The following is a 25,779-nucleotide window of genomic DNA, read 5'->3' as shown; positions in this document are numbered from 1 at the left end:
TTAGTAATTAAAAAATAATCTTTATTATAATTTATGTGCTCATGAGAGTGATGAGTACAAATGCCACAAAACTAGAAGCCCTTCCACAAAAAAAAAGCAAAAGTACAAAAAGGTCTGGAATCATAAGCTCATGCAGTAGACATAATATAAAAAAAACAACCCCAAAACAGCTTTTAACATTATGCTTTTACTTTCCATAAAAAGAACTATTTCATCCATTAAACAAGTAAACATTTTAGACTGTACAAATGTACTTTTTCATTAAAGGATATATATATTTATGTGGTATTTATAAATTTACAAATATATACATCACTATAACATTCACAGTTGAAACAGTGATTTATCAGGAAACCTGGCAAACAATTTCCATTTTTAATGAAGTGCTTTGTTTGTTTGTTTTCAACTATATTAAAAATTTGATGGGTTGAACTGACATCTAAACAGAGTACTGTACCAAGTACCCACAGTAAAGTTTGGATCCTGGAACTTTTTAATTACAGTCATGAATCTTTCTTTTAATACTTTAAGGACTGATGAAATACCTTGGCATATCCTACTTTTTGTACTTTTAGGGAGACAAGACAGTCATTACTTAATATCATCTGCTTTAACCATCTCACACTAACTTAGCACCCTGAGTTTGCTGTAATCATAGCAAGCTGCTGTCTCACACCTACAGGGAAGCAGCCTCTGGAGTACAGGCACAGATGAGGTATCTCTGGATGGTGGGTATCTTGCCTTGACCTTGCTTCATAAATCCTGTGAGGGTCAAAGACACCCTACCATCCTTCCTCTACTTCTTTCCAGGAGCCAAGGATCTCTGCCAGCCCCCCAAGCATATCCCACATCACAAACACCCTTCTAACCTTCTGACTTTAGTTCTGGCGTATGCTGGTGACAAAATATCCCAGAATATACTTGAAAGAGTGGAACACCTGCTTCTTCTTAATCCAATAGCAAACTAATCTTGAAATTTTTTTAAGTTAATTGAATATATATGTACACACATATATATGAGTGGGTATAACTTGAATTTGTGGGTCTTAGATAACAACCTGACTTTTCAATAGAACAGACATTAAACTTGCAAATTATTGAGGGGTAGTGGGGATGACTGAAAAAGAGAAGTAAAAGGTTATATGGACATTCAAAAATTAAGTTGACAAGCTAACATCCCACTCAGTTTTACAGGCTAATCTATTTGTGGAAGTCCTTTTTGTGCTCTTCCAAAGGACATTAGATAGCCAAGGGGGTAATTCAACCCTGAGTCCATTACAAAGAGAAAACCACAAGGTAGTTGTGGTTTTTTTTTTTTTACTTATTACATCTTGTAGTAAAAAACAAACAAACAAAAAACCAGAAAAAAACAAAACCCCCTTTTCTTCAGTTAGTCCCTACTTACTGAGCCCACTTTTCCTTTGTTGAGCTAAAGCGTCACATGAATATTTCAAGCTTACAGGAAAACTTCCAGTAAAAAAATACAATGCATGTAAAAAGTGGAGATGTCCATCTTTAAAATATCATCTATGCCAGATGAGACTGAATTGTACTGGGTGTTGCTGGGAGCCATCAACAATATAGTCTACTGACTCAGAGGTCTGCTCTACCATATGGCAAAGGAAGAAGGTGATGGAAATTGAGTAGCCCGACTTGAATTTGTTCTATAAATAATCAAGTCTCTGTACTCCTTCAATAGGATTCCTCCATTGCTTTGTCTCCCCAGCTGAATGACAGCACCATCCTAGGCAGGAAGGCCAATTGCCATGGCCCTTAAGCATCAGGCAGAGTGTAAGTAAGTAGTTAGAAAGCGGTGGCAACTTCATTTCCATAACGACCTCCAATCTTCACACAGTCTCGAGGAAACTGATCCAGCTGCTCATATGCCAGCCGCCCATCTTCTCCTGGATACAAAACACTGAGTGTGAATTACTACACATAAGGCCTTCGATTTTCTCTAACAAAAGAATTTCATGCCAAGATTGCTTAGAGATAGATTTGCTATAGATTGGTATGCTAGTTCCTCATTGAGAGGAAAAATTTTTTAAAAAACCAGCCTTTTTATTATGGTCCTTGGAGGGAAGCTAGGTGGCACAGTGGATAGAGGGCTGGGCCTGTAATCAAGAAGACCTGAATTTAAATCTAGCCTCAGACACGTATTAGCTGTGTGACTCTGGGCAAGTCACATAACCCTGTTTGCTTTCGTATCTTCATCTATAAAACGAGCTGGAGAAGGAAATGGCAAACCACTCCAGGATCTTTGCCAAGAAAACCCCAAATGAGGGCATGAAGAGTCAGACACAACTGAAAAATGACTGAATGATAACAAAGATGTCATACAAGCCTTTTCCAGTTAGTATTTGTAACTAAGCATTATTTAGGGGGCAAATCCATAACTCTGATCAGGTTCTGCAAATATTCAAATCCAAAAAGATGCCAGCATTCCCTCACTACCACCATTACCACCATCTAATATACAAACATTTATTATTATTTGGGTATTTATTAAAATAACATTAAAATAAACAGTGTATTTTATGAGGAGGCCTACTGAGGAATCTCTGGACAGGAATTACTCAGTTATGATCCATTTTGTGTAAGATGGAGCAGGGAAATAATAGCATAAATTAATTTTTTTAGAAAGAAGTTCAACATTTAAAATGTACTAGGGATCATTTAAAGCAGGGGTTTGTAACCTTTTTTGGGTCATAAATCCCCATTGGCAGTCTGGTGAAGCCTGTGGACCCCTCTCAGAGTCATGTTTTCAAATGCTCTAGACACTTAATGTTGTGTGACTCTGAGTAAGTCAATTAACCTTTCTCAGCCTCAGTTTCCTCATTTCTAAAATGGGGATAATAATAGAAGAGTTGCTGTGAGGATGAAATGAGATAACATTTGTAAATTTGTAATTTGTAAAGCACTATGCAAACTTTAAAGTGCTATATAAATGCTAGCTCTCATTAGTAATAATTACTATTGCACATAGAATTATAAAGGAAACCAATTATATTGAATCATATTAACTATAACTATATTAAAATATAATTATCAAAAATATTTTTTAAAATACCAAGTTCATGGGCCCCAGATCAAGAAACTCTGATTTAAGGGAACCCTGCAATGAATATTTTTGTATAATGACAAAGTTACGTGTAGAAAATGTCGCTGTTGTTCACTCATTTCAGTCGTGTGTCTGACTCCTTGTGATCCCATTTAGGCAATCTGACTTGGCAAAGATATTGAAGTGGTTTGCCATTTCCTTCTCCAGCTCATTTAACACATGAGGGAACTGAGGCAAACAAGGTTAAGTGACTTGCCCAGGGTCACACAGATAGTAGGTGTCTGAGGCCAGATTTGAACTCAGGAAGATGAGTCTTCCTATCATCCCCTAATTTACCCATTCAATTAAGGGGGATTTTTGTGCACTGGTTTTTCTTAAAGCAGAACACACATGTATCACAGAAGCCCTGGACTCCCTGTTTTGATAGTTGTCTCTGATATGTTGTCTCTTTCGCAGTTAATAATATTTTTATTTCTATGTTCTTACATATGGCAATTTGAGTGTCTGAGAGAAAAATTGACAAGCCCTTTTGTGAATGACAGGAAAATACGATAAGTCAATGGGGAGAAGTTGGATTTGAATGGATGGCAATTGTTAGGAGTTAAGGTGAAGCACCGTGGTCTGCTACTCTTGGAATGGCTACTTTCCTAGCAAATTTTATTTATCTTTAAAAAAAGTAAGTTTCTATATTTTTATTTCTTCAGTGTGGGGAATTTCTAGCAAGGAAATTCCTTCCACTGATGCAGGCCAATAACTTGTCTAGTTTTTAGTTTAGAAAGTTGTCTAGGGCCCTGAGAGCCCAAGTGATTGGCACAGGGGTGAAGGAGGCAAGACTTACTCCAGGTCTTCCTAACTTGGAGGCTAGCCCTCTCTACCCACTATTCTATCCTGACTCTTTAGCTAATACTCACCATATATAAAATAAAAGCAATCCAGCAATTTATTGAATGTTAGTTTTACCTTCATTATTATTCTAAAATGCTTCTCAAGGTCAAACTAATGCCACAGGGAATTATGCCACATTTCCAGGGAATTAAAGGCACAAGAAATCTTCACCTCATCCTTCAAACAAAGAAATGCTGGCTCACTTTTCAGTTATTATTTAAGAATATGCTCAGTAGCAGAAGGCACCACTAAGCCAGGGTGAGAAAGAACACATGTACAAGAATGAATAGGAGATTGACTTGACTATTATGCACTCCACAAGGTCCCCCCATAGATTGCTAAGCTACTGGAGTTAAAGTAGGATGGCTTCTTTCCAAGTCATACCATTGACCAAGATTATATCTGTGAGCTTCTGCTCAGTACAATGTTCTTAGGTTTTGCCATTGTACCTTAGTAGTGAATTTATTTTTTGCTAACAAATATAACTTCTTACAATGTTAAAGAAGTGCTCTTTCCTCATATGGAAAGAAAAAAAAATGTGCAATCATCTTTTTTATTATACCATGTTATGGAAATGCTTGTTTTATTCCATAAATTAAAAATAAAATGAACTTGTAAAAAAAAAAGGAAAGAAATCAGTCAGAAATCTGCTAAACTCAAACTTTAAAAAGAAAGGTAATTAGCTAATTATATGTATAATTTAGTTTTTTTCCCCTCAAATTAAAAACCACTTTTATTTGATGTAAGTAGGCCTTAGGGAGGTAGAAGCTAGCTGGGTAGGCAAGAGTTAATCAAAGATTCTGAATCAAGTAGACGCAGCTGTATTTTTAGGCGCTTTCTCCATGTTGGTGATCTACATAGCTTCCTTCATGGGTGTCATGAGTATCATAGTCTAATCTTTCTCTCTTCTTCTTGGATTCTGAGCTCTGGATTTCTGACTTGTAACATGACCTCCATTCCTTCTTTCTGTCTCTGTTTAGCAGTTGGATGCTAGTGTGAGACAGCTAGGTGGTGTACTGGATGAAATCCTTGACCAGGAATCAGGAAGACCAGAGTTCAAATCTGTCTCAGATACTTACTAGCTGTGCAATTCTGGACGTGTCACTCAACCACTTCCTGCCTCAGTTTCCTCAACTGTAAAACAGGGATAATGATTGTATCTCTTTCCCAGGGTTGTTGAGAGGACCAAATGAGATGTCAGGCATTGTGCTTTTTACAAATATTATCTTATTGGATCCTCATAGGTCTTATTCACATTTTATAGTTGAGGAAATTGAGGTAAACAGAGGTTAACTGACTTGACCAGGTTACCCAGTGTCTGAGGCTGGACTTAAGCAGGTAGCACACTGTATAGAGCACCGGCCCTGGAGTCAGGAGGACCTGAGTTCAAATCCTACATCAGACACTAGCTGAGTGACACTGGGCAAGTCACTTCACCCTAATTGCCTCAGTTCCTCATCTGTAAAATGAACTGGAGAAGTAAATGGCAGACCACTGCAGTATCTTTGCCAAGAAAACTCCAAATGGGGTCATGAAGAGTCAAATGCGACTGAAAGGACTCAATAACAACAAACTTCCTGACTCCAGACCCAGCACTCTATCCAGTGTGTCACATGTGTGCCTCTAGGTGGGAGACGGAGAACAAAATAATTTTTTCTTCCTGATGAGTCTTCCTGATTCCAATTCTATCCACCGTGCCACCTAGGTGCCTGAACAAAAGAATGCTCAGTAATTTAGATCATTTCCTTAATTTTCCACATCACCATGCATGAACAGAAACAACCCACATTAAAAAAAAATAGATATATCATTACAACAAATAACACGAATATATTCTTAGAAACTCACCAAGAGAGAGCAGTGTTTCAGATGCCACACTTCTGATCTCTTCATTATCAGACTGGCACAAACTTACCAGCATCTTAATGCTTTCAGTAGCCTACAAAATGGTAAAAAGAGAGTTTTGGGGAAATTCCTGGCTTAAGAATGCTGACATCTAGAGTAGAGGAAGATACTGCCATCATACTAGAGAATCTAATTCAATTCAACAAACATTTAAGTACCTACTATGTGCCAGCCCCTGTGGTAAGGGATCTTACCCTTATAAGGGTATCCCTCATAAGGGATACCATACATATGGAAGTAAATACAACATATGTGCAAAATAATAGAAAATAATTTCAAGAAGGAGAGACTGTTAATAACCAGGGGGATCAGGAAAAAAGCCTCAGGTAAGGGGTGGCACTGGAGCTGTGTATGTGCCCACATATCATTTATATATAACATATACTTTTTCTTTAAGACTCTTTTCATAAGGAGCCGTTAATGATGAAAAGGACAGAGGCAGCAGCTAGGTGGCGCAGTGGATAGAGCACTGGCCCTGAAGTCAGGAGGATCTGAGTTCAAATGCGACCTCAGATGAAACACTTGACACTTACTAGCTGTGTGACCCTGGGCAAGTCACTTAACCCCAATTGCCTAAAACAAAACAAAAACCAAAAATGATGAAAATGACAGAAAAATACTTTTGTTCAGAAGAAGAGATTAATATTATACAAGGGCATGAGATATTGCTCATATTTTAGATGATCATTTTGATTTCTCATATTTGTAGAAAAAGAACTTCATTTTAACACAAATTGCTAAAATACATATACAAAGAAACTCAATTTTTAGATGGGATTTGGACAGTTTTGGAGAGAAAATGATCTAGGGAATAGAGCTGAAGGCTCAGATTTCTTTGGTAACAAGGTTGTATGATGCTGGGCTTGTGTGGGAGCAATTTAATTTTGTAAAAGGGCAGACAAAGATCTTTCATTTCCTAAAAACCTAAGAAGTATGAGTATACAGAGAAACACAGTTTCCAGGACATCACAGAGATGGAGGACCTTTTGGGGAGATTTCAACACTAAAAGTATGATTTTAATTCTCCTAAAACCTCTGCTAATTTGTGCATACATGATTTGTGACTTAAGGGAATAAAACTAAGAAAATGAGAATCACATAAACATTTGGAAACGGATAATATTTTTTAAAAAAGGACTACCAGTTTAATAGGGGAAATTTTGAGAGTTGTAACTTTTTATGTACAAGGTGGGTCACTGAAAGGGGGGATATTTTCGTTTAAGCCTTGGAAGAAGTCAGCATATAAGCATCATACAAGACAAAAGTAGAAGAGGAAGAGAAATTTACAAATTCCCTGATGTAAGAAGTTTGATTCCAGGCAGCTGGGTGGTGAATACGTGCAGAGAATGTCAGACTTGGAGGCCAGGAAGTCAGAAAATTCTGAGTTTGAATCCTGACTATGTGATCCTGGCCAACTCACTTTCTGCTTTGGTTTCCTCATCTATAAAATGGGGATATGACTACCTAACTCCCAGGGTTGTTGAAAGGATAAAAATGAGATAATATATGTAAAGCATTTTGTAAACCTTAAAGCACTATAATAAATGTTAGGCATTGCTACTACTACCAGATAAAAATACACTATAATACTATCTAAAAATCAATTAGGTTTTGTTTTTTTTTTAAATCAGTGATTGGGTTTTATCACTAACAGCTAAAAGCTTGAACTTATATGGTACTTAAGACTTGTAAAGTGCTTTATAAACATCTCATTTAATTCTCACAACAACTTCATAAGGTAGATGCTATTACTTCTACTTTTCAGTAAGATTTTGTATAAGATAAAAAAATCACATGGAGATGGTATATGAAGTCCTTAGGAAACTCTCCCAACAGTTAAAAAGTGTTAAATAATGGAAATGTTGACCAGAGGAGGATGTAGATTCCCTGAATAGAGATTCTCTTCTTTTTGAGATGACTGTAGTTGTACTTAAAGACAATTAGATGAATTATAACAGTGATTCAATGAAATTCTTCCAGATAGTTGTTGTCTCTTGTAGTTTCAAAAATTAAATTATCTGTACTTTGATTTCTAGAATTAGCAACTTATTTATACTATCAACTATATCTTTCAAAAACAGCCACATTTCTGATATATGTGTTGTGACTGTTTTGTAGTGGAAAGCAGGAATGGGTTGATTATAAAGGAGATCTGTAGAATCTATGGCCCTTTTGAGGAAGCTGACTCTGTGGAACAGACATTTGAGAGCTACTAAACTAGATAATGGGCGCAATGGATAGAGCACTGGGCTTGGAGTCAGGAAGTCTCATCTTCCTGAGTTCAGATCTGGCCTCAGACATTTACTAGCTGTGTGACCTTGGGCAAGTCACTTAACCCTGTTTGCCTCAGTTTCCTCATCTATAAAATGAGCTGAAGAAGGAAATGGCAAACCACTCCAGGATCTCTGCCAAGAAAACCCCAAATAGGATCATGGAGAGTCAGACACAATTGAAAAATAACTTAACAACAACAACAAAACTAGATGATCTTTCTAAGTCTCCCTCAGTCATGATTCTGTGATGAAAAGAAAACTGTGGGTTGGATTGTTTACTGTCCACAGTTGGGTAGACTTGGTTGAGTAGAGATTGGTGCTGATGAGGCCATGGTCATGGGGTAATCATTTTGAATCCCATGTATTTCAATAGTACTTATTGTTCTAATCCAAGACCTCAGAGGGCAACTTTCTGGCCCAAAGCCTTGTGAATAGCTGTCACTGGTTACATGGGAGAGCTAAGTGAGAGAATGTAGATAGAGCAGTACAAATTTATTAGTATTCCTGGAAAAATCTCAATGATAAGGGACCAGTGTCATCATTTTCATGTAAAAAGATCGCCTATTTCATTCACTTGCTACTCTGATATCCTAAAGCTAAGAGGTTTAGGTTTTTTTTTTGGGGGGGGCATAGGCAATGGGAGGAGCACTGAAAATTTTTAAATGGGTGGAGGGACTGAAGGGTGATATCTGAGAGTTGCATTTAGAAGATTAAACAGGGCAATGTAGAGAACTTTATAGAGAATGGTTTGAGTGAGGGAGAAACCAGAGACAGAGTGAAGAGTTAGAAAGCTAATTTACTAGCTTGGGCAAGTCACTTAACTTTTGTCTGCCTCAGTTTCCTCAGCTATAAAATGGAAATAATAATAGCACCTATTGCAAAGGATTGTTATAAGAAACAATGAAATAATATTTGTAAAGCACTTATCACAGTGCCTGGTACACAATAGGTGATTAATAAGTGCTTGTTCCATTCTGTTCCCTCCTTCTATCCTGGCTCAAAGACTTGGCCCAAAACTTATCTTCTGTAAGAGGACCCTCCTAGTCTACCAGCTCCTTCCCTATTGCCCCTTATTCTGCACCGCCCCCAACTCCTCTACTGCTAATGCCTTCCTCTCAGATTGCTTTCAATCTACTCTGTGTATATCTTGTATATACATAATTGTTTGCATTTCATATTGCTCATTAGATTGTGAGGTCCTTGAAAGCACGCTCATTGTTTTTTATTTTCATTGTACGTCCAAAGGTTAGCATAGTACCCTGCCCTTATAAATAAATGCTTGCTGACTGAATCAGCCAGTTTTGTATCATTAAATATTCGGAACTGTCAAAGGAATGCTGGTCCTGGGACTCACCTCAAGGCTTTTCAGTGCCATGCATGCTGCCTTCTGAAGGTGGAGGTTTGTCTCTGTCAGTGCCTCACAGTAATACAGCAAAGCCTGGGGTAAAAAAGATACATGGAAAAAATGTCAATCAAGTATATTTTTGTGTGTAGTAAAAGAAGCATATGTTATCTCGACTCCTTGGGGTGGGCTGCGCTGTGCTGCAATCTCGTTGATCTGGATGCTCCCTCCAGGGTTGCAGATTTCAGTCTGTTATGTTTGCCATCCTATTGCAAGTCTTGTCTGCAGCTGCTTGTACATTCACCAGAGAGAGCCCACTGAATGCACCAAAGGCCTTTCTCGTTTTTTTCCTAAGACTGAGCCTGAGCCTGAGCCAGTGGCACACTCTGGTCTTCCACTGGTCACCCCTTGCCCATTTTAGACCAAATTTCACCCTGGTCTTGGTTTGTTTTGAGGTGAGTGACAAGTGAGTTTTAAAGTCAATTAGGTCATTACAGAATATCTCTGTGATAAGTGTTTACATTGAATTTTTTAGCAGATGGGACCCTTAGACTTCATCTAATTCACCCTCCCCTCCTTAATTTTTCAGATGAGGAACATGAGATCTGAAGGAGTCAAGTGACTTGTCAAATCTCACAGAAGTAATCGGTAGTACAATAAGCATTAAAACAAAGGTGTATGGGCTTCTAGGATAGCCTCTTTCCCCATTATCCCATTTTTCCTCATTTTGCTTTGACTCCTCTCTTAGTAGTAAGAATCTGTGAGTTAAGAAGTTGTTCATTTTAGACCTAATTACTCTGGTCTTGGGTTGTTTTGAGGTTAGTGACAAGTGAATTTAGAAGTCAATTATGTCACTGTTATATGTCTCTGTGTTGACTTATGGACCTTTTGGCAGTCTGGTGAAGCCTATAGACCCCTTCTCAGTATAATGTGTCTGACTACATAGACTTACAAAGGAAACCAATTATGTTGAAAAGAATTTACCAAAATATTAAAACAAAAAGTTCATGGACTCAAGATTATTGCCTTAGATGGTAAGCTTCTAGGCAAGGACAAGGGCTTTGCCTAGCCCACAGCATGTCAGCATGCAAAATTAGGTACTAAATAGATACTGCTTGACAATATCAAGCCCTAGGTATTCAGGACCCCTTCTGGACTTAGCACTGGCACTAAGCTCTTCCTGAGCTTGGGCAGGAGGCATCCACTTGGCACTTCCTTATATCCTGCAGAGATATACAGCCCTAGACAGCAACCACAAAAGAACTATCACTTTACTCACTTTAGTTTGAGCTGTTGCCTAAGAAATCCTGACTGCTGTGAAACCCAGATTGGTAATACTGCTAGAAGGGAACAAAAGAACACACTGGGTAGGAAGAACAGTTCACTTCAGTCGGTACCCAGGCTTACAGTATTTCCTTTGACAATGCCCGAGGCTGATTAAAAATAAAATCAACAACCCCGTGGGAGATCGTCATTACAGAAGAAGGGGGATTTTCTCCATGTACAGATGTGGGAAGAAAGAGCAGCAAATACTGCATTTGTCCTTTAAAGCTTTGCCATGGTTCAAGAACAATGAATCAGTAAGAACAAGTAGAGACTTATAACAATTCCATGCCCCACTAAGGCAATCATGGCCTTCCCCAGTACATGTTTTAGTGAGCCCTTGGCACTCTGTATATAGTTAAGCCTATATTTACAGGCACTTCCTCTTCGCATTGTAACAACAGATGGTATTTATATAATGCTTTATAGATATTTTATAGATCTGACAGCAGATCATTTTATAGTATAGATGTTATCTCATTTGATCCTCACGATATCCCTGTGTACTAAGAATTACCAATAGTATTGTCCCCATTTTATAGACAAGGAAATAGAGGTCCAGAAGTTAAGTGACTTGACCATAGTTACACAGCTATTAGATATAGGATTGGAACCTATGCTTCTCCAGATACCCCAAGCCCAGTACTCCTTCCAGTTTACAAGTTGCCTTTGTTGATCCTGCCTCTCATTTCTATGATATATGCCCCCCCACACTTTTTTTTCCCTTTCTCTGTATCCTTAGAGCTTAGCACAGTGCCTGGCACATAATAGGAATTTAATAAATGCGTGTTGATTGATGGCACCTAGTAAACTCATAGGTAGAAAGGAATCAATCAATGCAGACGGAGAGATGAAAGATGTAAGAGGAAGACAGGATAATGGATAAAGTACCAAAGGATATGGGAAGTGGGGAGGATAGGTGAAGATATATGCAAATGGTAAGGTGGAGAAGGAAGAAGTACATAAATGAGAGTGTGTTAAATCTGAAAAGGACCTTGGGGATCCTCCTCCTGACGCTCCTCATTTTCTAGTCACTGTGGTCACTGATGCCTATTGGAGATTGGGCGGCTTGACCAAGATCATTGGCTTGGTTTGTCTGCTGAGAGTAAGGAGGAAAAAAGTAAAGACTAGGGACTCAAGAAGAATAGAAAACATTTGTTGTGAAGAATGCAAAAGGGAGTCAACAGGAAATGATGGATTGGTGAATAGCATGAAAAGCCCAGTTGAGTTAGACAGCATGAAAGGGAACTACAGACTTTCTACAATAACGTAAGGCAACAAGAATGGAGGTAAAGGACAGCAGTTTACTTAATAAGTCAACAAGTACTTAACAAGTTCTTGCTGTGTTCAAGGTACTACGCTAAGCATTGGTGATACAAAGAGAGGCAAAATCAGTTCCTACCCTTAAGGAGGTCACGTTCTAATGGGGGAGATAACAACTATATACACACAGGGTAATCGACTGGAGGAAATCTCAGAAGAAGGGCACTGAAGGACTAGGAAAGGCCTCTTGCAGAAGGTAGAATTTGAGCTGAAACTTGAAAGAAATCAGGATGCGGAGTTGAGGAGAGGATTCCAGGAAGAGGCAACTGTCACTGAAAATATACCTAGTCAGGAGATGGAGTGTGTCATATGCAAGGAATAAGATCGAGGTTACCAGATCATAGAGTCCATGGGGGGGAATAAAGGGTGAGAAGAATGGAAAAGTAGAAAGGAACAATGTGTGAAGGGCTTTAAAAACCAAAGGATTTTACATTTGAACAGAAGAAACAGGAACTCCTGAAGTTTTTTGAGTGAGGGGTAGGGGTAACATGATCAGACCTAACTGGCAATGTGCATATGGGAGATGGTCAACAGGGCAAGGGATTCTGGGATACTATTGACAGCATCTTTGAAATGGCTGACTGTGGTGGAGGTTGAGTAGGGAAGCCTGAAGAGTCCCAATGGATTAGGAGAGGAGGGAAGGTCCAAGAGATTAGGGGTAGCAATGAGGGCAAGGAACACTTTTTCTGGGGACGAGGCAATTGGGGTTAAGTGATTTGCCCAGAGTCATACAGCTAGTAAGTGTTATGTGTCTGAGTCCACATTTGAACTCAGGTCCTCCTGACTTCAGGACTGGTGCTCCATACACTGTGCCACCTAAGTGCCCGAAGGAACATTTTTTTGATCCAAATCTTTTTGACAGGAAGATGCATTATGACTAACATTTTGCATTCTGGGCAAAATTCCATTACAACTATGTGTTACCTGTTGGATACAGAAACTTTGCGTGACATAGGCTTCTGGCTGGCAGTGAGAAGGGAAATTGACGTGAATTCTGTTTGTTCCTAGCAAACATGGCTTGTTCAGGGAAGGATAATGATTCCGTTCTGTTGAGTGGGTTCAAATGTGGTTGTAAGAACTTTAAGGATTCCTTGGAAAACCTAGTCCTGTCATAGTTACCAGAACCTTCAGAACTCTATCTTCTGTTTTCCTCTGGGGCACAGAACACGTATCTACTAGCCTTTATCTGATCACACCAGAAAAGTATGCATACCTAGACCAGGACAGAGGCAGTGCCATGATGGGATCAAGTTACACTTTGGTTGTGTTTAGATGTGGATTATCCCACAGCCCCTCTTTTTCTAAATCTTCTGGTCTGAACTCCATTCTCTGCCCATCTTCCTGTGCCTGACTTGAATTCTGAATTCCAGTCTGTGCTTGTAAACTAGCATTCTGTCCAACTGCCCATCTTGGATACTTGGACATCAACTCTTGGCTCTGACCTTGATTTTTCCTGTGGCTCCTGCCTGGTTTGGATCTCTGGAGGCAGACTCTGGCTCACCTATCTGGACTCCAAACCTTGCCTGTGTCTTCCAGTTTGGATTAATACCCTAAACTCAACTTTGACTCCAGGGCCCACTGTAACATTGTGCCCCATTTCCTACCTCCTAGTTGTGATCCCCAGGTTGCGTGCTAGTGTATCTATTCTTCTCCAGTGGCCTACCTTGGTTTCTGGTCCCAGCCCATTCTGTCTCATGACCACCCACAACCCAGAGCTGACAATAATGCTGGTCAGATCCTCTTTCCTGTTTTACAAATAATCAAGCCATGAAAATCAGAGACTTCTCTGTGTAGACACTTTATATTTCTTTAACACCCTGTCTGTGGTAGCACATTCTTTAGTAATCTGACAGATGTACCTCTTGTCTCTTCAGCTAGATAACAAAAAAACGGCCTGTGCGTTCTTGGTCTACTCTCTCCCTGATGGCCATTTGGACACAACATACCATTCAAAATGCTTGTTGAATGACAGAATGAGCCATATGGAATAAACTGATAGTGGTGCCTTACAGTTAAATGACAGAGGAGGATTAAATGATTTCCCCATTATCTAACCACTTTACCTTTTCCCTGAAATGCTTATTTTTGGATGCTGCTGCCAAATACTGTGTCGCAGCCAGACTAATCTCATCGTTGTTTTCAGTCAGAAGAAAAGCCAGGGTTCGGAGTACTTCCTGCTGAACTGGGAGGTTGTTGGCTGTGAGATCAGTCATGTTCTGTAGCATCTTTTCATCTCTTAATGCCTGGAGAGTCTGAACCATTTCGGCTAGGTTAAGCAGAGAAGTGGGTTAACATTCTTGTCCATTTGTTTAATATGACAATTTTACAACAAGATTTCCCTTTTAAAAAAAATTACTTAAATTTTTAAAAATCAAATTATTTTTCATTCTGAACTTAACATCAAATAAAATTAATATTTACATATACCAAGTGGAATAGATGAGGACTGTACATGAAACCATGAATCTCCATTATGTATAACTTGCTTTTCCTTTTAAGTAAGGCAATTCAATGTTACTTTCAAATCTGTCCTGCTGGTCTATAATTCCTATTGGCTCTTCTTCTGTTTTCTTCTGTGCATGTTAAACAGGGTGTCCCAAAAGTCTGAGTGCATTCAGAAACTATTAAAGACTAACACTGCACTCAGACTTTTGGGATAACCCATACTTTAATAACCTCTTTTCTTTTTCTTTTTTTGGGGGGATAATTCTATATTGCTTGGATCCTTTTCCCCATCAGCCCTGCCATTGAAAAAGAAGAAAAACAAAACACTCGTAACAATATACATAATCAAGCAAAACAAATCTCCATATTGGCCAAGTCCAAAAGTAGATGTTTCATTCTGTATCCATTTTTTTTTTTGTTTGTTTTAGGCAATTAGGGTTAAGTGACTTGCCTGTCACACAGCTAGTAAGTGGTCAAGTGTCTGAGGCCGGATTTGAACTCAGGTCCTCCTGACTCCAGGGCTGGCAATCTCTCCACTGCGCCACCTAGCTACCCCTAGATGTTTCATTCTGGACTTTAAGACCACCACCCCTCATGACATAAAGATTCCAGCAGCTTAAAAGATGCCTCAACTATGCTTATTTCAATTGGCAACCGGTTTTTAGTTATTTGGCTTATCTGGCTAATTCAATTGGTTAGGGCATGAAGCTAATATGACTACAGTTAGAGGTTTGATTCTCATTTGTGCAAGCAAGCTGTTTCCTGGTCGTAGACTGTACCCTTACCCCTTTTTGGTCCTGACTTTTGAGTTCACTGGTGAAGGGAATTCTTAAAGAAAAAAACTCTCTCTATCAATATAGGCTGGCAACTCACCTAGTCTTAGAGGGTTGCCTGGGACATTGAGAGGTAAAGGGGCTTGCCCAGGATCACAAACCCAGTATATTCCAGAGGTAAGACTTAGATTCAAATCTTCCTGACACTGAGGTTCGCTCTCTATCCACTCCACCATTCTGCCTCTCTATTTCTAGCAGAACGCCTTGCAAATGCATGCTATTGGTCATAAGGACATGAGGGTGAGAGAGACTGCAGAGTATAAATCTATCACCACTACTGGAGACACTACTTAAAAAAAAAATCAATCAACAATGCACAGACCTAAAAGGGATAATCCAGCTATTTCCCCAGTCCATTACCTAAGAAGGTTTCTTAACAAAACACATTATAAACTTTGGTTTTGATTCTATTACTTACATCTGAAAGGGCTGCACTCAAATACTGATGACTCATATTTACCAAGCACTTTAAAGTTTAAAAAGTGCTTGCTTAATAACAAAACAGTGGAGACAGTACACTAGTATTCTCATATTAAAGATGAAGAAAAAACAGAGTCTCAGAGAGTTGAAGTGACTTGATTAGGTTTTTCCCCTCACTATGAAATGCCTCCATACAGAGCCCTAACTATATTTCTCTTTCCTTGACCTGGATATTTTTGCTTCATTTCCATTTCATTTTTCTTCCCTCCTCTGCTCCACTCTTCTGAACTCTTGTGAGCAAACATCACTCCCGTTTTCTATTATGAGAGCTCTATCTACAGAGCCAGAGAAAATAGCAATGGGAAGTTTGCAACCTTGAAGTGGCAAGTTTAGTGTAAAAAAAAAAAAAGAGTCACCAATAGAATCACTTCCAGGCTTCCCATTAATGGAATGCTATCAATTAAATGATTGGAGTATTGGCAGAAATTCCTTTGCTTATTCACCAGAAGACAGTTTACATTAACAATACAAAATTCATTTCAGTCACTAATCAAGCATATCATTAAATATATGATCAAGTATATTATTATGTATTATTAAGCAATTTCTATATGCCAGGCATTGCCCTAGGCACTGGGGATACAAATGATGAAAAGGTCCCTACTAGGAGTGAGCATTTAAATGACAAAACTGAAGAAGAAAATGGGGCTACCATTACTCAAGGCTATCATTGGAATGGACCTGAGCAATTGCAAGGCAAAAAACTATCACAGTGAGACAAAATCCAATGAATCCTACCTTGCTTAGCCAACTGAATTAAGTAACCCTCAAGGTCACTCACACCATTGCTGGCAAAGTAATGATAATACTGAAAAACAGTGATGACTTCAGAGGAGACGCCGGAGGAAAGCAGAGGTTCTGGGCGATCCAGAATTCGAGACGCCAGCATTCGAAATGCTACAGGAAAACAAGAAAAGGGTCAGTCCTATAGAATATAGAAGCTTAGACCATCAGCTGAGGAGGCAGAGCCCAGACAAGTTAAGTAACTTGCATAAGGTCATATAGCCAGTAAGCACCAGAATCAGCATTCAAACCCAGGTCCTTCAATAGTCTTTCTACTATTCCAGGTTGCCTCCTTGTTAAGAGGTGTCAGTGATCTAAACTGCTGCCCTCAGTGGAAGTCTTCTCAGAAAACCTAAACTTAAGGCCAGGCAGAAGTTTCTCCTAAGAAATAATGGAATGGGGGCAGCTAGGTAGATCAGCGGATAGAGCACCAGCCCTGGGGTCAGGAGGACCTGAGTTGAAATCCGACCTCAGACACTAACTAGCTGTGTGACCCTGGACAAGTCACTTAATCCTGTTTGTCTCCAAAAAAAAAAAAATGATAGAATGAAAGGATACAGACCTTCATTCATAAGATCATAAATTTAGAACTATAATGGGCCATGGAGGCCATCTTGCCAAACTATTTTATAGATGAGGAAATCAATGCCCAGGAATGTTGGGTAACTTGTCTAAGGTCCTACAGATGACAAGTGACAGAGGCAGAACTCAAACCCAAGGCCTCTGACTCCAGAACCAATGTTCTTTCTCCACTGTACCTTGATGCCTCCTAAAATTGCTCCTGTGGAATCCCTATCTTATTTCCTTGGGCAACAATAGACCTACGGAAGGTGATATATCATCCTGACTAATGCAAATATTTAAGAATAGCAACAGCAAAAATGAGGTTTTCCAAACTGCTTGTAGGCATTGATTCTCACAATAAGTAATTAAGTGCTTAACTTTCAATTCCTGAAGCCTTTCCTCTATGGCTTCCTGCTGTGTTCTGATCTCACCCCTGGTAACTGGGCCCATCACTAGGAAATATTAGGTGATTCTGAGTAGGCTTGTGTTGAGGAAAGGACTGGCCAAAACCCTTCAGAGGATGGGAGTGAAGAAGTAGGAAGACCATTTAGAAAGCTATTGAACTACTTTAGGTTGAGAGCGCTGCCCACTGTTTAAGTTTTGATGGCTTGGAATGTGGGGTATAAATAGCAATTATTTTCTGTTTTGGCCAGAAACTCTGAGGATGGAGCCTGAAATAGGGTGGGTGTGAAGAGAGAGAAGGGGATGTGTACAAGAAACGTTGAGAAGGTTTAAATAAGATTTGGCAATGGATTGGATATATGGATGGAACGACAGCAAGGAGATGAGCGTGACACAAATGTTGTAAGCCTAACTCAGGGAACCTGGTGCTTTGGGTCCACATGTGGCCCTCTAGGTCCTCAAGTGTGGCCCTTGGATCTAAACTTGGATTCAGTCAAAGGGCCACACTTGAGGACCTAGAGGGCCCCATGTGGCTTCAGGGCAGCAGGTTCCCCATCCCTGGCCTAATTTATGATTCTGTTATGTGGAAGGAAAAATAAAGGTGGATGAAAGAATACATACTGCTAGATTTTGACCTGCAGTTAGATGGGTAGCCCATTGAGTTAGTCTAGTAGTCTGTACATCTTTGTAAGGCATGACAGCTGGGCAATGGGCCGATCATTTTTGAACACCCTTGTCTGAATTTTAGACTTAAACTCTTATACTCCTAATTTCACAATTCTAATCAAATAACATTTTTACTTCTGAATGGACCCTCCTCTAAGCAGGCATTTCGTGGGCCCCCTGCTGCTGCACAAAATCACCATTGTACACACTGAAAGTATAAAATAAAGCCTTTAGGTCTGCAACCCACCTGTTTCTGCGAGGCCGGGGTGTTCTTTGTTGACAGTTCTGGCAAAGCTGACCTCGAGCTGCTTCAACACCCTATCAACTGAGGTGTGGTAGACCCCCAGAGGGCTGCAGCACTTTGTCCAAAAAGAGAGGAGTGACAACTTTTTATGGAATTCTGGGATAGCTGGTGGGGAAAAAAAGTTACATTACATAGCATTCTATGGTGTACAACTTTGGCTTTCACGGAACCACCAAGCCCAAGCCTCTGCTGCACACTGTTTAAGTTTTGATGAGTTGGAATGTGTGTTTTGGTCAGAAACTCTGAGGGTCTTCCCCTCTCAGACTGATACTTTTGTGATGGCAAAGTAGGCCAGCCACCTTTTGCCTAAATTCTTACCCAGCCCTTAGTCATTGAATGGGCATTGCATCGGACAAACTGAGACCTGGAAAGACCTTAGTTTAGAAAGGCTAAGGTCACCCAGGGCATTCTGGGCCATCCCCAATTGTCTGGACTTCTGTCTTGCCACTGGACTCCACTGACTCTGGTGGATAAAGTGAGGCTGAGGACTTTGCAGCTCTGCCTCACTTAAATCCAATTCACAGGTGAGTCAAGGCATCACCTTTGTGATATCATTGGTCCTCTTGGAGAATGAACAACGTGGTGTACAAAGGGCTTTCCCCCACACCTCCCCAAGAGGCATGTAGTGTAGTTGTTACTGTTCATATTTAACAGATTAAACTAAGGCTAGGAAAGGTTATGACTTGTCCAAAGTCACAGCTATCAATTGTTAGCTCCATTTCTACACTTAAATAAAGCAGATAAAAGGAAGTTAATCAGTGACATTATGATGGGGGTGGAGGGAGTGGGAAGATGAGTATGGAGCAATTTTTGCTCCATGAGTGGCAAGCAATTTTTTCTTAGAGTTTTCAACATGTAACACAGTAGGCTGACCATGAACTTCCTCTGGGACACCTCCATGTTGGTTTAAAATGAAAAAATGTTGTAGTGAGTTTCCCAAATTACCAGTGGGGAGGCTTCACAGAAACAACTGTTTCCTCTAAGTAATAAATATCACACTGTTTGAGAAGTGTAAGATTCAGGTTCCTTCTCCCTCAGTTTCCTAGTCCAACCCCACCTTTTGTTCTCTCAGCTGCCAGATTCTTTTATCTCAAAAAGAAAAAGACCAGGGCATCAAAGCAGGAAAGGATCCAAAGGACACTTGTTGTTTTATACATAAGAATGTCTGGCCAGTTTTGAAGAAATAAGAGAATTCTCCCTAATGTCCTTGATATTTCTGGACCAGCACAACCCCAGCCTGGATGAGGGAGGTGGGGAAAACTGGGGTGATAAATCAAGTTGATTGCTAAATGGGAAGTGGGATGGCGGAATATGGCCACACTCACAGGATGAATAAGAATAAAAGGTAGAGTTTTGATTTTAACTTTTTGGAAATGTTTTCACATCCTTTCCACAGCAAACCTTTGGGTGGATGGGGCAACAGAGGCTCAGTGATATTAAGTGACTTGCCTAAAGTCTCATCACTAATAAATGGAAGGGCTGAGATTGGAACAAATCTTCCCACTGTGTTCTTCACACTCATTCCAGGCCAAGGAATGCCTGCATAAGGCGGATCTGTGCTGGTTGAATAACCAGTCACATAACTTATCAGGGAGTTTCAGCCTTAAGTAATGAAACTAAATTAGAGAATCAGTCAAAGACCTTGTATGACATTCATTGAACAGCTGATGGGAAACTCTTCCCTGATGACTGTGATTCATTGGAAAGTGAAATTCATGACTTTGCTAGAGCACCCAATTTTCAAACCTCACAAATCCAGAGTATTTTTGGAAGGCAACATTCTCCATCTGCCCCTCCTCACCCCCCTTCCCAAGCTTATGGACTATTTTGAATAACAGTTTGATGTGGGTTTGTGAATTAACTTGCTAGTCTTATACTTTTCTAATAAGGGTTGGTAGTAGAAAACAATTGCCTAGTAGCCTGACATCATGGGAATATATGTAGGTTGTGGTTTTTTTTGGGGGGGGTGAAAAAGGAGGAGAAGAGGATATTTAGGGAAGTAAGAACAATCCTGATTTTCTCAAAATAGAAACCTTACCTTGTTTATATCTATTCTATGGCCAGAGATTGCCCCTTATGCTATCCTGCCAGCTTGCCACCGGCCAAAAAAGACCACAAGATCACCATTCCAGATCTGGAAGAGACCTCAGAGGCCATCTGGTGCAACTTGTTCATTTGACAGATGAGAAAACTGAGGCCAAGGTAGTAAGAGACTTTCTTATGGTCACAGAAATAATAAGCATCACAGGCAGGATTTGAACCTAGGTCCTCTGAGACTAGTCAGTGCTCTTTCTATCTTACCATCCCTCCCTGCCTCCCTTTGAGAAATTTGGGCAAGAAGCATCATCCTAAACTGGGATTTAGAGTCTATCTCACAGATACTCACCCTCTATGACAGAGCTGATGTTCCCCATATTTTCATCGCTGATAGCTGCAAGTTTCTCCATCACTTGGATCTGTCCAGAGAGCTTCTTTAAGAGATTTCTTGCTATAAATGGAGTTTTGCTCGAGAACACAATTTGCTAATAAAATAAACAAAGCCACTACTTCAATAGTTTTCATCAATCCAATTCAACAAGCATTTATTAAAAGGCCTACTATGCTCCAGGGGACCCTGGGGAGCTATAAAGACAAAATCAGTCCATTGTGCAGGCAGTCTATCTTAAATCATTCCTCCCCAACCTTATCCCTTTGGCATATGGTGTAAAGTTCGATCACTTTGCCCAATTATTCCTGATCGATTTGGGCAAAGTTCCTCATTCTATACTAGTCACACACAGACTGACGTAATTAGATGTGTTGATGTTATTTTAACTTCTTTTCCCCCTGACTTTATTTAAAATTGTGCTTTTTTCTTTAGTGAAAAATGGTGAGGCTTTCAGTCATTTCTCTTTCTTCTTATTTCATGTAAATTTTTACTTGCTCTTTGAAATCTACCATTTGTGAGGCAATTGGATATGCATAGATGTGGATGTAATGGCAGAAAAGTTAATCTGCAAGGGTAGTTAGATCTGGGTTTCATTGAGCAGAAGGAATGATCAGGATATTATTAATATGATGCAATTACTTATAAAAACATTTTAATATACTTTTTTGGGCCAAGTTTAAAAGGAAGGCATGTCAAGTATACTAGTTGTTTGGGGTCTGAAAAATTAAACTTTCTGATGAAAAGAAAAAGATACCAAGAATATATAGTAGCATTTGTTACACAAACAAATGTAATAGCAATAAACTATGTCTTAATCGTGTCAGACTAAGATGTTAATGGTTTGCCATCTCTGTTTTCACCTCTGTGTGATTGTACGCAGACTGGATTTAGAGACTAGCAGTATTTCACTTGAAAATAGAGGGACTCAATGATTGATGATAATAATAAATTTCTAATCCTCAGTCATTCACTTAATTTCTCAATGCCCTTCTCTGATTTCCCAATCTCAAAATCTCACTCCATGAATGCTATAATTATGATTTCATTATCGTACTGGTAGTCATTCAACCACCTGACTATGCGGTGAGCCAATGAGTCTCTAGAAGGAAATTGTCCTCTTTTTGGGAGGAAGAAATATCCTAGTCTCCAAAAAGAATGAATTTTTTACTAAAAGGTAGATAATTCCCAGACCAATTTTTTCAATATAGTATCAGGTTCAATGAGTATAGTTTAAGAAAAGTGTGAAAACAGAATCTTAAAGAAATGGTCAGTGATAATAATATGGTCAGGAATAACTTGTTCATGTTGACCAGAAAAAGTATGTTACACACCTTTTGTTCAACTGCTTTCTGGTATTCATGGCTTACCAATTCAATACAATGTTTATGGGACAACTTAAAATTTTCAGAGATACATTGGGATCCTGGCCAAATGGATTCATGTATATCTAGTGAACTTAATTGGCAACCAAATGATCATAACTCTTAAAAGCCATCTGAGGCCATTTTAAATAGTCTCAATTGTGGGAGAGAGGGATGAGAGAATATGGCTACTCTGGGTCCACACCTGCTCCTCTGCCTAGGCACAACTCGCCCGTGGTTCTTCCCAGCTTCCTCTTCTACTCTGAGATCCTAACAAGGCTCTTATTCTAGCTAAGAGGGGTAGGGAAGGAGCCAGCCAATGGGAGACCACTTCCAGGTCTGGGTGCCCATTTCTTGCCTATCCCTCTGAGGCCAACTATGTTTGTCTCTAGATCTCTTCTTGTAATCCCACACCTTGGACAACTGTAAAGGGCACAGGAAAAGTAGACTGAGTAGATACAGACAAACACCTAAGGACTGTGCTGTTTTAGTAAGTTCTAAAGTTTAGTAAGTTTAGTAAGTTCATAAAAAGCACATAATGAATACTTGTCTATTCGATTCTAAAAATAATTTCTACTTTCCCAAGGTAGTTTGGGGGGAAATAATGGATCAGTTCTCTGGCTCTGCTCTGACTCAGGAGCTAAAGTTCTTTGCTTGTGTCTCTATTGAATGTAGATGGTTGATTCATACTGACATACTTTTACTAGGTTCTGTTTCAGTGTTGGGTTTATTTCTTCAGGATGTTTGACTCTGGGCTGCTCAATGTGAAAAGCTGGTAGTTGTGACCCAAGGTAGTGGGTCATATCAGTGATTGATTATGCCCTGTGTTATAAGAGTGTCATAGGGCAGCTAGGTGGTGCAGTGGCCCTGGAGTCAGAAGGACCCGAGTTCAAATCTGGCCTCAGACATTTGACACTTACTAGCTGTGTGACCCTGGGCAAGTCACTTAACCTTGATTGCCTCGCCCCCTCCCACAAAAAAGGATAGTGTTTGGATATTTTCCTGACCCTAGTAATTGGTGGAGTAGGTGTAATGGTAAGCCAACTCCTAGATGTTGGTGACACAGCTGTCTGGAGGATGGAGAGGTAATGTTTGGATTAAGGAACTATGAAAACTGGGAGTCAGAGTTGGTGAATGTGTCACTAGGGTGGTTAGTCAGTGCATGTGTCAATAGGAGGTTGTTTGGGTGCACATCCCCAGAGGGTTCTCATTGGCTCCTAGAACCAATCTGCATTTAGGAAGTGAAGGCAACCTAGAAACAATGCAGTGCTTACATAAAATGCATCTGTAAAAAGAGAGAAAAAAGGAATTGTATGGAGGTAGGCAGCTCTTCCTTGTATCCAAGCTAGCATGACTGATGGAGCACAGGGTCATATTGTCAATACCCCTGGGGCATTTTGAGGTCTGAGAGGGAGAACCGATGGCAAATGCAGAGAACTGTTTGGCACAGTTCTGAATGCTCAGAGCAGCAAGCAGGTGCAGAGACAGAAAAAGTGTGTGTGTGTGTGTGTGTGTGTGTGTGTGTGTGTGTGTGTGTGTATGTGTGTGTGCGTATGTGTGTAGGAGCTGGGGATGTCGATGGCATAGGATCTTTTCCTTGCAAACATATTGTTTAAAGAGAAGGTTCTTGGATTTCAGTGTCAGTTTCTTTATAGATGGTAGTTCTCAAAATGTTATTTTCTTTTACTCATCACCACATTGTCATGATTTGCCATCAATTGATCTGAGTAATACCGCCCCATTATCTTTAAGAGACCTCTAGCTTCTAAGAATGGTGTGCAACCGTGTGAGATTAGATCTGATGATCTTCAATATTTTGGGTGGATGCTCTCTCTTTGCCTGGTACTGTACCATGAGGAATGTTTCAAAAAGGAGCATGTAAAGAGGGAACGGGATCTTTTTTTTTTTTTTTTTGGAGGCCAAAGGGGTTAAGTGACTTGCCCAGGGTCACACAAATAGTAAGTTAAGTGTCTGAGACTGGGTCTGAACTCAGGTCCTCCTGACTCCAGCACCAGTGCTCTATTTACTCCACCACCTAGCTGCCCCACGAAGGTATGGGATCTTACCCATGCCTGCCAGAAGAGTGGATAGTTTGGCCCAGAGCAAGGCTCCTTTCTTTTTCATGAGTATTCATTATACCAGCTAAATAAAAAAAAGGGGGGATTTTGATTTAATAAGCATGAACTGCCTATGTGTGCTGGTGCAGGAAACAGAAAAATGAAAGTCCCTTCCCTTAAGGAGCTTACATGCCAATGAATCCATCTGATTCCCTTGTATATCAGCAATCTGTGGTATGAATAGATAGGGGATAACACACAACAATCCTACCTGTATAAGCTGGGTGCAGTACTGCAAGTGCCTAACTATGGTGATGTCAAGGCTTTCATTTCCTGTGGTCAGGGGAAGAGGGCTTCCCGCTACACTGGTACCGACTCCCGTGTCTTCGGTCAGCGCTTCACTAGGATGGCCCCTGGCCTCGGGGTGTATTGATCTGTAACTGTTGAGGCAGGAGGGGGTGAAACATTCATAACTTGTTTTTAAAGGCAAACAGCAGGTCATCTTCACAAGGCTACCATTGGGCCCCTCCAGAAACAGTGACCTGTCTGTTGACAGCCATGAAAAATGGAGAAACCATTTGACAAATTCCCCATATCTCAGCCTGGAAGGCAAGTATTCTGAAGTCAAATGACTGAGCAGAACCCCATGTTTGTTCCTCAAGAACAATAAGCCTTTTGTAAAGGATTTTCACTAAGAAGCCTTTGAAACAGGCTCTCATTTTGCATTTCTTGTGTTTTTCTGGTCTGTTGACAGGGTGATTTGCCAAATTTTCTGGGATTAAACTGGCCTCTAGACTTGTGGTTTCCCAAGAGCAATGCTATTAAGAAATAACCTGTCAAGGCTTGTTTTTGTTTTTGTTTTCCTGGCCACAGATCAATGGCTACTTGAAGAATGAGAAGAGGAAAAGCTACTGAAATGAGAGACATGAATGTTCTCCTACTCTGGATCAAAATGAAAGTAGTGTTTAACATCTCGTAGCATCCTAAATTTCACCCTCCCCCTCAGCACACACACACACAGACACAGGTCTCACACTACCACCCCCAGTTTCTTTGCCCAGTGCTCTTTTCATTGTTAAACACTTATTTCAAGCTTGTTAAAACTCATATAATATCTTGACTTTGTGGAACATTTAAAATTCTTTGAAAAAAAAAACCCAACACTTTTATACCTAGTAGAAGTCTTCTTAACCTGAGGTTCATGAACTTATTAAGAGAATATTTTGATAACTTTATTTTGATATAATTGGTTTTCTTTGTAATCCTATGTATTTTATTTTATTCATTTAAAAACATTTTGAGAAGGAGTCCATAGATTTCACCAGACCGCCAATGGAGAACAGG

At 39.8% G+C, this 25,779-nt stretch overlaps 1 protein-coding gene across 3 annotated transcripts in view; it reads right to left on the bottom strand.

The window, feature by feature from the left end:
• The window catches only part of RIPOR2 (RHO family interacting cell polarization regulator 2), a 126,142-nt gene continuing 100,363 nt past the window's right edge, over window positions 1-25,779 (bottom strand). For all 3 annotated transcript variants that reach the window (XM_027852405.1, XM_027852406.1, XM_027852407.1), the window contains 8 exons: window positions 24,707-24,875; window positions 20,976-21,111; window positions 18,533-18,694; window positions 16,609-16,767; window positions 14,176-14,378; window positions 9,479-9,562; window positions 5,795-5,885; window positions 1-1,904 (listed from right to left, as the gene is read on the bottom strand). In XM_027852405.1, coding sequence (XP_027708206.1) covers window positions 1,804-1,904; window positions 5,795-5,885; window positions 9,479-9,562; window positions 14,176-14,378; window positions 16,609-16,767; window positions 18,533-18,694; window positions 20,976-21,111; window positions 24,707-24,875 — 1,105 coding nt within the window. In that variant the 3' untranslated portion in view covers window positions 1-1,803. The remainder of the gene's footprint in view (window positions 1,905-5,794; window positions 5,886-9,478; window positions 9,563-14,175; window positions 14,379-16,608; window positions 16,768-18,532; window positions 18,695-20,975; window positions 21,112-24,706; window positions 24,876-25,779) is intronic.

This window comes from Vombatus ursinus, unplaced genomic scaffold (assembly GCF_900497805.2).
Source record: "Vombatus ursinus unplaced genomic scaffold, bare-nosed wombat genome assembly UNPS02009573.1, whole genome shotgun sequence".
Lineage (NCBI taxonomy): Eukaryota > Metazoa > Chordata > Mammalia > Diprotodontia > Vombatidae > Vombatus > Vombatus ursinus.
Note: the sequence above shows the minus strand (reverse complement) of the source record. Positions and strands in the feature narration are given on the sequence as shown.